Raw genomic sequence first — 13,231 nt, 5'->3', positions numbered from 1 at the left:
CCACCGTTACATGCGTTTCCACAGCTGTTCCGAATATTTCAATTAGAAAACAGGCCAACTGAGGGACCCTGGGCGAGGGACTATCGGGGAACCTGAGGAACATACGGTTTTTGGTGGCATTTTTCTTCGAGTTTTCACCTTCCTTCCTTCCTTCCTTTTTCCCTACTATAGAGCACCTATACCCAGTAAAAATAGCCGATCCTCTATCACATCAGCATTATACCATTTCCATTTCCCCACCATCCTCCACCGACTCTGACATAGTGAAAGTGTGTAATTTTTCGCGGTCCACTGGACAAGGCTGTAGACTTTGACTGCGGGATAACACGCCGGATCGATCGTGCCGTTTGTAAAGGGAAAGCAACACGAAGGCACGAAAGGCAAAGAAAATCCCGCTCGGTATAAAGATCATCTCCGACATAAGCATGTGTCGTAAAATATGAAGTGATAATATTTTCACTAACCTTGTCATACAAGGGTGCACCGCGTGTAACAGCTCAATCATGCCAGGGGAAGCGTCATCATCGGTTGGTAATCAGCTTCCTCATTTATGCTGGAGCTTAGAAAGAACACGTGTGAAACAAATGACAGTTTGAATGTGATACAATCAATAGGCTAAAATGATGTTAATAATTTTGATGTTCATATTTTATTGCAAACTTTTTATTTATTAACTTTTTTAATGATGTTTGTGATATAACTTTTGTTTTGAAGTTTTCCATGAATGTTGTGGGATAATTGTGTAGCATTTACATACAATGTGTGTGTTCTTTTAAAATAACGCATTGTTTCACCTAACTTTTCAATGACGTTTTTCTAAACTTCTATTTTTTCTGTTTCTTATTATGGCCTCAAAAATTTATTCTCTAAAAACATGGTTGGTTTGAGTTCTAATTGCGTAGATTAGGGAGTATTGTTTAAAATGACCAAGGATGGTATGTAAGACATGTTGTTTAATAGAATTTAATTTAAAAAAAGTGACTTGTTGATGTTCGTTAATGTTTATCGAACGGTGTATCCGTAGATGATAAAAGTTATTTATTAGTCCTTTCTGTTATTTTTGTAAAAATCTGACTTCATTAAATTATGCTTGCTTGTTGTTATCTTTTAGAGACTGTTATCTGTTGAGACCGTTTGATGTATTAAATTGTATAAAAAAGACTGCACTACATATGTACCATTGCTAGTTGAAACTGTATAAAAAACTGGTATTTTTGATCTCGTTTTGATTGTTGCAAAACAAAAACCAAAAATAACAATGTTGTGAGCCTTAGTTACAAATCAAATTGAATTATTAAATATGATCACATTCGTTTTTAGTATACAAAACACTGTTCTGTTTCCATTCCAAATTTATGGCATCCTGTTATCCGATCGCCTTTCAACAGTCCTAATAAAAGTTTACAACTATTTTGTTGAACAATGTCGTTTGCTTACCCTCTTAGGCTAATAGCGGCCATAAATCAACACATTCTTACTGCCACCGTAAAGTTCCTCGACCTTTAAAATCCGTACGACCGAGTTTACCATTTTCCTAGCTTCAATTTTTTGTATATCCCCTAGCCAACCACCTGCCCACCGGGTTTCCCGCTGTCTTTCCTAGGACAAGGAACTTATGAAAATTAAAATAATCCTAACGCCTATCGCGAGCCACCGGTTGCCGGGTGGGGGGAGGCAACGGCGCGAACACAAAATCATCCCGAAACGATGATGGAAATACGATCGGGTTGTCGTTAATTTTCAACAAATTAAAAAGTATTAAAAATGCGATCCCATTCGACGTTATGGAAGGTGAGCGCGATATTAAGACGCGTTCCCTGCGTGCTGATGGCGTCGAACGGCGAGCGTCATAAAATTATCATCAGCCAAAAACGACACCGATGTACCGTAATTCATCTGTCATTTGGGCGGAAGATGGCGGGCAGGTTTTTCCCAAAATGACAGCAGCACAACAAAAAATCATTACCGCTGCCATTGGTTGTTCGACAAAGTGGAAGAGACGGTTTGAAATTTCAAACATTAAATGCCGTTTAAATGGCAATCCGTTGTAATTGGTGTTCTACTCGAGGGTCTTTAACTTGAAGTCTCAATTTACTCGTGGTATTCCATATGCAATCTATTAAATAGCTGTTCTTTAACATTTGTGTCACCCAACAAATTTTAAGCTCTTCCTCATTCTTTACAGAAAAACAGAGGAGAGAAATGAAATGAGCGTTTGTTCCTACGCAACTGCGCGGCAACCTGTCGCCGGGAGTTTATTTTTGCAGTTGTGTAAGATCTTGGGTAAGATCTTCCAATACCTGCAGCACACGGAGGAAACACACATTTGTCATCAATTGCCATTCCGCGATGACAATTGTTTGTTTGTTATTTCAACCGTACGCACATGAGTCATGAACTTTCCTGCGAGGTCGTCGACGTACGATCGGCTCGATCTCGTTGCACCATTTGTGGCGTGCTCGTTTCACAGGGGATTAGTGCGGAAATGTAAATCCCAAGGCCTTTTTCCCCCACGGTGACATCCGCTCCAGCATTGGTTTGTTCTGCGGTCTAAGGGCTCTCCGATCGATGGCATCGTTGCTCGATGCTTGTCGCCCGTTTTGCTGGGTGACAATTTATAGTCCTTCCAACGGCCTAGACGGCGTCGGACAAGAGTTCACGGTCCGCGCGTGGTCGAAGCCGTGGAGCCAGAGGTTTACAAGGTGGACAAATTCCAGCCCCGACATGCAAACTGGGACGTCGTGTCGTGTTGCTGAGGCCGCAGCTGCATACATTCCGTCGGCAGCCGCCTGTAGCACGCACAGTGCGGCTCGAATTTCGTCGGCACTCGATACGCATCCGCGCCGATACACATTGGAAAATCTATTTCACTCAGCTCGATGTTGGGAACATATGGGTTTGTTGTGTCGGTATCGTTTTGCAATTGGCGATAAGCTCATTTTGTTGTTTTTTCTGTTTTTAGTTTTGTGCGCCCCATTTCCTCCTTTCCATCAAGCGAGTGCAAGCAGTGTGCGATCTTGGGAATGGAATTTTAACGCGATCGCGGTTGCTTTGTGCTAAAGTCGGACACATTATCGGCGAGACACATCTCACACTTCAACCAAGCGACGATCAATCGATTCGTCGCGGAGCGATAAGAAGCTAGAAGAATTGCGCAGAAGGTAATGAAAGGGGTAAAATGAAACAAAACGAGAAACATTTTGCACTAGGTTTTTATACAACGCGTAGCACAAAAGCGCAATGCGTTAACGAGTTTGCAGAAGTTAGATTATTTTTCTTGTATTTTTTCAACAACTCCTTTCATCATCACATTTGCCAAAGGTTCGCTGATTCCAAACATATTGAAAGAGAGGCAACCTTAAGCTAGAAGTATGGTTTATGGTTTATGGTTGACACAGTCAAGGGTTCACCATCACCGGAAGAAACACGATAAGCAGTCCACCATTCGTTCCATCACAGTTTTAATCTACCTCAGTGGTGCGTATCGAATGAATTTGATGTGGTTTGAAAAAGATCGGAATTAGAAACCGCCCGCCCTGGTGGCAAAATCATCATGCTTTCTCGTTCTGGTGGTATCAATTGTCAATTGGACAGAATGAGAAAGCATGCTGATTTTGTCACCGGGGCGGTTCGTGTTTGTGATAACGCACCGCTATTGGCTTTACGCATAAAATGCAATTACAACCTGTTGGATGGTGAGCTCCGATAAGCAAGCGAGTAGCATTGATATCGGATTCGTTATGGGTTTGCACCGGATAGGATGGTTTAGGGTTAATTTATGAAGTTGTGGTTTTGCCCTGTTATACGTTGCTTTATCGTTAGCATCAATTTTAGCTGGCAAGCAAAATACGGCCGGCTGCAGGCCAGAATCTCACCGGATATGTCAAGTATGCTAAACAAAAAATATCCCAAGTGAAACTTAGCTCAACCGGTGCTGGGTTTCCCGGGGCCGGTCGGCGACTACTCGGTAGATAAGATTTATGCCGTTGCTTTGCACTCTTAAATTAGAAATTGTACAACAAAATCGTCATAAAAATTGGACGATTTTCGCAGCTTTGAGATTTTTATCGTTTACCCCGCGGGAGGAAACGGGGCGCTAAAGGTGCGATCGTTAAATTCGGCGGAAATTAACAAATGAAAGGAAAAAGAAAACTCGGTCAGAAGGTCAGCGGTTGTGTTGTTAAAAGCGCAATTTCGAAGCAGCTTCTTTTTGTAAACATCTTCGGCGAGCGACATAATATATGCCGCAGCATGAATGGGAAAAATACTCGGACACTAATGAAAGAAGGAAGAAAAAAAAACCGACGCAACTCATCCCTGCTCATCCTTTGCGTTGTTATCAATCTAGCTTATTTGACTGAAACAAATGTAAATATTTTCATTGGCTCCATCGTAAAACGGTTCACCGGACGGGCCGGTTTGTGTTAGCTCATAATTTAGGGACTGTTAAAAAACACATCAACAAACAACCGCGGTTGCACCTAACCTCAACATTCGGTGACATGGTGCGAGACGAATCGACCCATCAATCCTGAAATCAAGCGCAAGAAGTATGATTTTATTAAGGAAATAATTTTAAAAATATAATCGAACAGCAGCAACTCCAGTAGATCGTCACTGTTGCACAAGATATTCGTGAAAAATCAAAAATTTTAATCTATACTAAATTTCGCCATTTAAACCTGTGGCCGGCGAACGATAAGTGGCTATGATATTGAGCATTCATTTCGGAAACTGTATTTAATCTTGATAGAGTTTCCAATAAAAAACTACCATTATTGAGCAGACAAGCTGAAACGAAAAATTTTCCTACCTGAAATTATCTGTGTGCATCCTGAATGCATTTGATTTGAATTACACTGGTTTGTACCAGACTTCTTGGTGAAGACAAAGTATGAAAATAGTACAAAAAATATATAAATTTGATGATTAAGGGCTCAAGAAATAGTCTATCTTATAGTTTTAAAATATTTATTTTCGACTTAGAAATTAAAACTCGTTTGGCCCTCGGTTTTAGTATTTGTTTTACACTCTGACCTTTTTCAGGAAACGTTCACCGCCCCTGATTTAGACCTCCGAAAACCTACCAACATTGAAGGGATTGAGTAGACGGTCCTTTATCGCAACACATTTTTCACGAAACTAAATCGGGCGATGTGAAGATTGCATATGTCATAGCCAGCAGTTTTTTGTCTACTGTCTTGGGCCGTCGGTGGACGCCATTTATCACAACCTAATGGATCAAAACCGCGCGTTCGTTGTTCAAGCATGCAACCACGGACGGGGTTTTTTCTTCGGGTCCGTGTCACGAGTAGCGTTATTGATGAGCGTGATTTGCACGCGCATCAGAGAATTTTTTCCTAGGAAGAAGATGCTGTCGTAGGAGGGAAAGGAGGCACACACACAAATTCATGTCAGACTAACTGTTGTTTTTTTTTCTTCCTCGTAATCGGACATCATTTTCCCTTCCCGACTGACTTAACCCTATCTTACCTCTAACGAAATTCATGCTGAGGATCGTTCTTAAAATACCTTATGAATGTGCTATTTCTCTTGTTGCGGAAACTGAAATGAAACTAGGAGACCTAACCTTTTCCCTGGATTTTTCCGACACTGAAAAGTATCCGCTTTCTGCAAATCTTGCCATTGCAATACGTAGCGTGAAACTCCATTCGTAATTTACTTTTTTATTCTACGACCTACGTCAGTGGTCGAGTACACGTGTATACAGACTGACAACATTTCATGCTTGATAGCATGAAAGCGGAGCACCAAGTGTTCAATTACTGGGAAAAGATATAAGACACCCTTAAGAAGGCTGATCTTCATTGTTGGCACGTGCTAAGGTTCCAGTCTTAGAGCCGAACTCAATGTTATTGGATCATCTCGTCAGTTGTGTTGAACTTGAAAGTTTCTTGTCTTCCTGGTGGCAAGTAAAATATAGTTTACGGACTTTTTCTCGCTATAACGTTGAATTTATTAGCATTATTGTTTTATTATAAAAATAACAGCGTTAGAGTACACAACACCGTTAGGTGGCGAAGGAAAACAAAACTGACCCAGATACGTGCAGGCTCAATCACGATCAAAAGTGATAGGGCGAATGATCGTGCAATAAAAATATCGGATAAATACGGATGAGACGACCGTCCTCTCGGATTTGGCGTGAAAATGGTTCAAGGAAAATTCGTCCGTCCGCGTTGGCTTCTCTCATCAAAAGACGAAAAATGTCAAGCAACGAAGAGGAAAGGCAGAAAAAAAAGTTCGTAGCCGAAAGAATGTGTGCTAATTTTTAATTGCAAAATAATTGTTTACCCAACCCCCTTCGAGCGCAAGACTTCGTCGGCACTGCCAGGCAAAAGTGCAGTCGCATCTTCTTTTTTATGAGATTTATTTCGCTGCCGCATTAAATTCGCCTGCCTTTTTCATATACCAAACAAATTTGCGCCGAAAACCGTAGGCTATTGCAACACATGTCCAAATTGTACCTAAAAGGTGTTTTTTTCTTCTCTAGCACAAGATAAATGTTCATTTGTTGAGTAGCATAAAATACTCTTTAATTTTTGACGGCGTAATAATAAAAATTGATGAGTGTAATAGGTGCAAAGTGACGCGATCTACATGGAAAAATAAAAACCCCACCGTGTTCTCAGAGAAATCTCCAGCACAACCTAAGAGAAGATCATGCTGAATACACTGATAATTTATTATAAGCGCTTCGAATATTTTCTGATTTTTAAATTAAAATGTAGAAGTAGAGCCCGTCCGCCCTTTTTTTGAACGAATTTGAAACTTGACGAAAGCTATTTTTCTCATTATTCTCTGATGATCGCTTGGTGGTCTCAACCTATTCCAAGCTGCTTACTTCTGGAGTTTACGCTTTTTCATACTGGTCCTACCAAAAGAGTACAATTTCGCTGGATAAACCATTGGATGCTTTTCTTATTTATGCTCCTAGATTTGAATTTTTATTTGCGTAAATACACTTTCCGTTAAACTACATGAAATGAACATTTTAACGCTGTGTGAGAAGCTGTGACGTTTTGACAATATATTGAATAACACAACGGCGTCACTGACAGCGCAAAGAAGTGCGCAATTGAAATAGATGCGTACTTTTCTCTCGTGGCGAACGGTTACCGGCACGTCCGACACGCCGATTCGACCAGTGCTTCCCAGAACCAGCTGCTCAGAGATGCTGACGAGACGATGAGGCAAAGTCAAGGACCAGCCGTCCAGGCGGCTACAATGCACTGCCACAAGCGAACAACACTTCCACTCAGTCGAGAACTCAGTCACTTCCGCGAGGGAGCGTGCTTTTCGAGCCATTTGCCAGCCGACGAAACGTGTCACCACGGCGATTGCCCGTGCAGTTTAGCGGGTCCATTGCACCATCGGCCAACTGACGTCGGTTGGCCTCCTGTGACTTCGACGTGGATCTCTTCCTGATGCCACACCTCGCAACCCGACAGCCATTCATAACTGGGCAACAGTTCGATTGATTTTCACGTAACCTCACCGCTTCGCGCTAAAATCGATCGACGCACGTAATCACGTCGGCAGTAATGGACCTCCAAGAAGTGAAGTTGTGTAGGTCCACAACCGAATCTCAAAAGTGGAGCCTTCCCAACGCGAAATAATACTTCGATTCATAAGAAGGTACGATCCTTAAAAAAGCCACCGAATGATCGACGGATTGAGGATCAATATTGAAACAACCGAAGAGAGACTCTATTCATGTCCGCTCGGAACTAGGGAAAGAAAATGCATTTATAACCACACACCCAAAGAAGATCCGCTATCCGACCGCAGTGACCGCGGGCCAAGTCTGCTCGTGGCACGTAATGGCCTGGGCGATCGGGAGTGATTTACGAGCGCAATTAAATTCACAGGCGAGAAGCAGTCCACCTCGACGTGCCAGTTGACCAGAGGTGCGAGGAAGGTGGTCTGGTCAGTACGAAGGATTCGCGACGCCCAGGGAACGCTCGTCGACGGCGATCCACCTTTGCACAAAATTCTTGCGAGAAGCCATTTTGAATGGTTTTTCTTTTTTCTCTTCGCTTCGTGTGGGTTGTTTCTACGATGCACTTGCACCGCTTTTTTGCAGCATCATCACCGTTACACACGCAAGCTGCCGTTGTTTACGATTACCAAGAGCATAAGTGAGCCACACTTGCATCGAGTAAGTTCAACGAATTCTACCGTCGCTGATCGCTTGCAAAAGCCGATGGGTCAAGATTTATGGGGTCAATGATGGGCAGATGACATAAAGACTCGGGAATGCAAGCGCGATATTTGTGCAAGAGTATCACATTACATTGTTTTCTCAAGAATTACATGGATTGGCGATGTAATTTAAAATATGTATTTCAATTAAATTAGAAAAGGGTATACAATGTGAATCGAAAATAACTTTTGAATACAATGTAAATTTCACGAGATAATAGCTTTGTCCATCCTTAACATCCTATCCTATGTAGATGGAATAGATTTGGTGAAGAGTTAATAAAATAAAAAGCCTTTGATTCCAATGCCAATGAAAAATTTAATTTAAATAGTTTTAATCTAGGCTGTATCGTGTTTCACTCTAAATTATAAACTGTTCATTTCCAACGATCAAAAATAGAAGTTATAAAATTACTTTTAATAATACCCTATATGATGCACGTTGTGATGTTACAAAAAAAACAAATAACGAGGGCTAAACCAAAGTCCCAGGAACATGGAAATTGGCGATTGATTATTTTTAACCAACGTTAAAATTAAACGATTCCGTATGCGATTCCAGCTATAAGTTTTTTATAACATATTTTATCGTGTTCCTTTTTTCAGAACATCATCAGTATGCCGACCAAGATCAAGCAGGAAAACTTCAACGGACTAAGCCATCTAGGTACGTACAACACTATCGGTTTGAAATCACTTTGAATTCAGCATTTACGAAACTGATAAACGTTCAAAATGGGTCTATTTGGGTTTCGTGAGGTAGTAGTTATTGTGTTATGTAATCCAGTTTTTATCATTATTTAATCCGACGATCCTCAACTTACATCAGCTGTATTTGTACGGTTGTAATCCCTTATATTCCTCGTCCTCCACACGGACGTCTGACTCTTCGATTCACCATTATCCGCCATTGAGACAGCGGCCTTCTTGTCGTCGCAGAAATCGGTGCCAAGCCCCGCGTGACTTCAAACTGGGTTTCTCGGGCAAAAGGCTTAACACTATCGGAATCAATCGCTTCCTTCCCTTCGCCGATCCTAGTATCAGTAAGTCCCCCTGCCAGGGAGCGAGCACCATTCGTTACGCGCTTAGCCCCTCGGATCGGATTTGCCATTGACACCGCGGTCCACCGGACGAATGTGGACCATCGGACATGCACGCCCGCCACTCGGACACACTGTGCGGATAGGGTCATCCCAAAGAGAAATGGAGCTATCAGGACGACGCTGACCGACGGTGACCTTTTTCCAATCGCTTATCAACGCTCGCTGACGTGCGCTTCCCTTGACGAAATGGAGGACTCGCGTAGAATAGGCAAGAATAAAAATAAAAAGATGACGTTCGGGCACCATGAACGAACCATGTCGGTTGCGTAAAGCGAAGACCGTGTGAAGTGACTCCGGGCTGTGTATGGAATGCATCTGGCCTTTGTACCATTTTTGTTAACGCTAATGCCCAACTTCATTGCTAGTGCGGTCACATGCCATATCAGGGCTTTTGAAGCGATTAAAAATTGTACAAGCGCCTGCAGATACTTCGTGAGACGATTGATAACACTTTTGATCTGGAAGACTATTTTCAGCACTTCTCCCTATCATTGCATTCGCTCCATGTCCAGTGTTCTTCTGGATGATCGTACACTTGCTAATGACACACTGATTTCAGATATCTATCACGCAGTCACGCTGCCGATCTACGAACCGGAGAAGTCGTCGTCACCCTCCTCCATCCAGCACATACCGACCGTGATTGAGCGGCTTCATGAAGAAACTGGTGGCTCACCGGAACACCATCACCAGCACCAGGTACAACAACATCAGCAGCAACAGCAGCAGCAGCAGCAACAACAACAGCAGGATCAACAACTTCACCATAGCGTTGGTACGCTGGCGCTCTCCTCCAAACTTTCGGACGATCTTCCAAGCAACAGCTTGGTGCCGGAAGATCACCGTGGCGGTCAGGTGCCAACGACAATTCCCCAACCATCGACTCTTTCTACCAACAATAACAACAACAACAATCACACACCAAATCAGAATCAAAGCTCCGGTAACCAAAGCGCCACCAACTCGACCGCCAGCAATGGCTCCGGATCGACGGTTAGCAACGGAGGTAGCAATGGTACTAGCAATGGGAACACGACCACCAGTAGGTAGGTAGTCGGATGCAGGGTTGTGCAAACCCCCGCCGTGGTATTCCAGGGATGACTAGATCCTAACGAAATTAGCCTTAAGACCCAGCATAAGATCAATAACATTAACCTGAATCACGCGATAGTCTCACGTACGATTGCAGCTCGACAACAAGCCCTAATGGGAACCGGAACACGAGTGTCAAACCACCGTACAGCTACGTGGCGCTGATAGCAATGGCAATTCAGGTTAGTACATCGTTTTATTATTCTGGGGTTTTGTAGTAGAATAACTTGGAATTGTTATTTTAATGTCTAACGAGAATTAAGGCTATTTATTTCGTACACAGTTCTATGGGAACTTTCCATCGTATAGTTCGCTTAATTAGATCTTTATTACTTATTGGATAAATTTATTACTTATCTATTCTCTTACTATAAAAGAAGAATGACCATGAAATTAAAACGCAGGTAATCGCATGTAGCCAAATATTCCTTTCCTATTCCGGCAGAGTGAAACTCACTTTTGAATTTTTTCAGTCAAGAAATTAATATTAAGTTAATTAAGTTGGAGAATGCTAAAATACCATGCCTGTTTGAGCCTTTAGATCAAGCTCATAAGCAGTTTATTTGATCCATACACTGCCCGCCTGATCTATGTCTTCTTTATGCCAGAATGACAAATTTCCACTGTTGATGTAGACAATCACAACGATTGTTTGACTAATTACCCTTTTCCATTATGTGTCCACGATTCGTTTGTTTTTGGCTCATGCCTCTTTTTAAATTTGATTTGTGCAACGCAATCCGGGTGATGTATTCCAATGTGGCGCTAGCAATTCGTCATCAGTACCAACCGGTAAGACGTGAGTGTCAACCAGCTATCCCGGCATCCATTACCACACGATATCGCCGGGGCCACCGTTCCGCAGGAGGTTCGATCCTTGAAAGCAAGCTAGTTCGTAATTAACCTGCCTGAGTAATGGTGGCAGTGCGGCGTAGACCCTCAACGTAGACCAAACGGACGAGGCCAATTTTGGATGGGGACCTCGTTTACAAATCGCCATTTAATCCACACGTTGGATGCGATGCGAGAAGCGGCTGGTACGGTGTTCTCCGACCGTCTTAAGATCGTCGCATCGATCGAGCTACGGCAAAACGGGCGCACACACGGCTATGAACGCATCGTCGTCTGGGGTTTATATTTATCAACGAATGTTTCATCAGCCTGGTTGGTTGGATGGTTGATCTACCTACATGTGCCTCGAATAGAAATCGGTGGGCAGGATGTGTGGGAGGAAAAAAAGTTTTCGTGTGGGATAAGACCGCTGGGAAAGCGATATTGGGGTAATTTTTAAGTGGTTCACATGTCTTCATTTACTCAGCATGATTAATAAGAGCCATATCTAATAAGTTTCACTATCTTATAATCTTGTCATACCCACGTCATTTGAACTAAGTGTTATTGAAATTGTTTAGAAAATCCTTTAGGCTGGAGATTCATGAATGTATCCAGTTTCAAACGTTCAGTTATAATTAGTGTTGGGTCCTGTGATACTGTTGAAAAAAAAAAAATTTGGTAACACAATAAAGTGTTTTACCGTTATTCCAATAAAGTATATAACTCCCTACTGTGCTACAACACAGGCACAGTACATTAAACTGTGTGTGGTAGTACAGTACGGCACATCAAAAAGTGTTACAAGACCCAACAATAGTTATAATGCTTGAGACGTGCATGCTTGAGACGTGCATACTTTGAAATGTGATTGTTTGGAGCTATATAACCGTTAGTCTTATCGTTTATGTTTTGGTCATATCCGCCCCCAGAATTCCCACCCGAAACGTGCGACCCTGAGCGAGATCTACAACTACATCACCTCGCGGTTTCCATACTACGAGAAGAACAAGAAGGGCTGGCAGAACTCGATCCGACACAACCTCAGCCTGAACGAGTGCTTCGTGAAGATCCCGCGTGAGGGTGGCGGTGAGCGGAAGGGCAACTACTGGACGCTGGATCCGCAGTACGAGGACATGTTCGAGAACGGCAACTACAAGCGACGCCGGCGAATGAAGCGTCCCTACCGGACGAGCCACTACTCGAAGATGTTCCCCGATGCGTACGTGACGAACCCGGGCAACTTTGGACATCGGCCCGTGTTCTCGCAGAATCCCTACCAGCCCTACCCACGCTATGATGCCGGGTTAGTTGAGCACGGAGTTGTTGGATGGAGCCCGCCATTTCTATCGTACACTCATGTGGACACCTCTTCTTTCCTCTCTAGAGCTCCCTGGATGCCGCCTACGCAGCTCAGTAGCTACACATCCTGTTCCGGTCGGACTAACTACTCCTACTCGACACCGGTGAGTTAGCGCTTGTCTGCTCCGTCCGTGCTCCTCCTGTACACGAGCGAGTGGTCTTCAACCTTTCGTTTATATCTAGTATAATTTTTCGCAGCTCCAGCAAACGGTTCAACCGGTCACGATCAACACCTACGGCTCGACGGCTACTATGAATTTGGGTACGTATTTATCAAGGAATTTTCTATGTCAATTGAGGACACGTATTTCTACTATCCGGATCCCTGTCCACTTTCATTTCAGATACCTTCGCAGTGTCGGGCAGCACCACACCACCGTGTGCACGTCGTTTCGAGCCACACTATCCTCACTACACTTGGGACGCGAATCGTAAGTTTGTTTGTTTGTTTGAAGATTTCACACTAAAACTTGTTCATATTATTCTTCTGAGATTCGTCAAGCTGTTGACCATTACAATATTTTATAATTTTGTTTTAAAAATAATTAATTGAGGTTTTAGGTAATCTTATACGCATAACACAAATGTGTTGTTAGTTTATAATACAAGCTGGATAA

The 13,231-nt window shown here is 42.9% G+C and overlaps 1 protein-coding gene across 1 annotated transcript in view; it reads left to right on the top strand.

Moving 5' to 3' along the window:
• Nucleotides 1-13,231, top strand: part of LOC131264402 (uncharacterized) — a 67,059-nt gene that overhangs the window by 52,473 nt on the left and 1,355 nt on the right. The window contains exons 3-9 of the mRNA XM_058266706.1: nucleotides 8,833-8,893; nucleotides 9,889-10,375; nucleotides 10,501-10,603; nucleotides 12,185-12,558; nucleotides 12,640-12,718; nucleotides 12,798-12,876; nucleotides 12,959-13,045. Coding sequence (XP_058122689.1) covers nucleotides 8,833-8,893; nucleotides 9,889-10,375; nucleotides 10,501-10,603; nucleotides 12,185-12,558; nucleotides 12,640-12,718; nucleotides 12,798-12,876; nucleotides 12,959-13,045 — 1,270 coding nt within the window. The remainder of the gene's footprint in view (nucleotides 1-8,832; nucleotides 8,894-9,888; nucleotides 10,376-10,500; nucleotides 10,604-12,184; nucleotides 12,559-12,639; nucleotides 12,719-12,797; nucleotides 12,877-12,958; nucleotides 13,046-13,231) is intronic.

Source organism: Anopheles coustani, chromosome 2 (genome assembly GCF_943734705.1).
Source record: "Anopheles coustani chromosome 2, idAnoCousDA_361_x.2, whole genome shotgun sequence".
Classification (NCBI taxonomy): domain Eukaryota; kingdom Metazoa; phylum Arthropoda; class Insecta; order Diptera; family Culicidae; genus Anopheles; species Anopheles coustani.
Note: the sequence above shows the minus strand (reverse complement) of the source record. Positions and strands in the feature narration are given on the sequence as shown.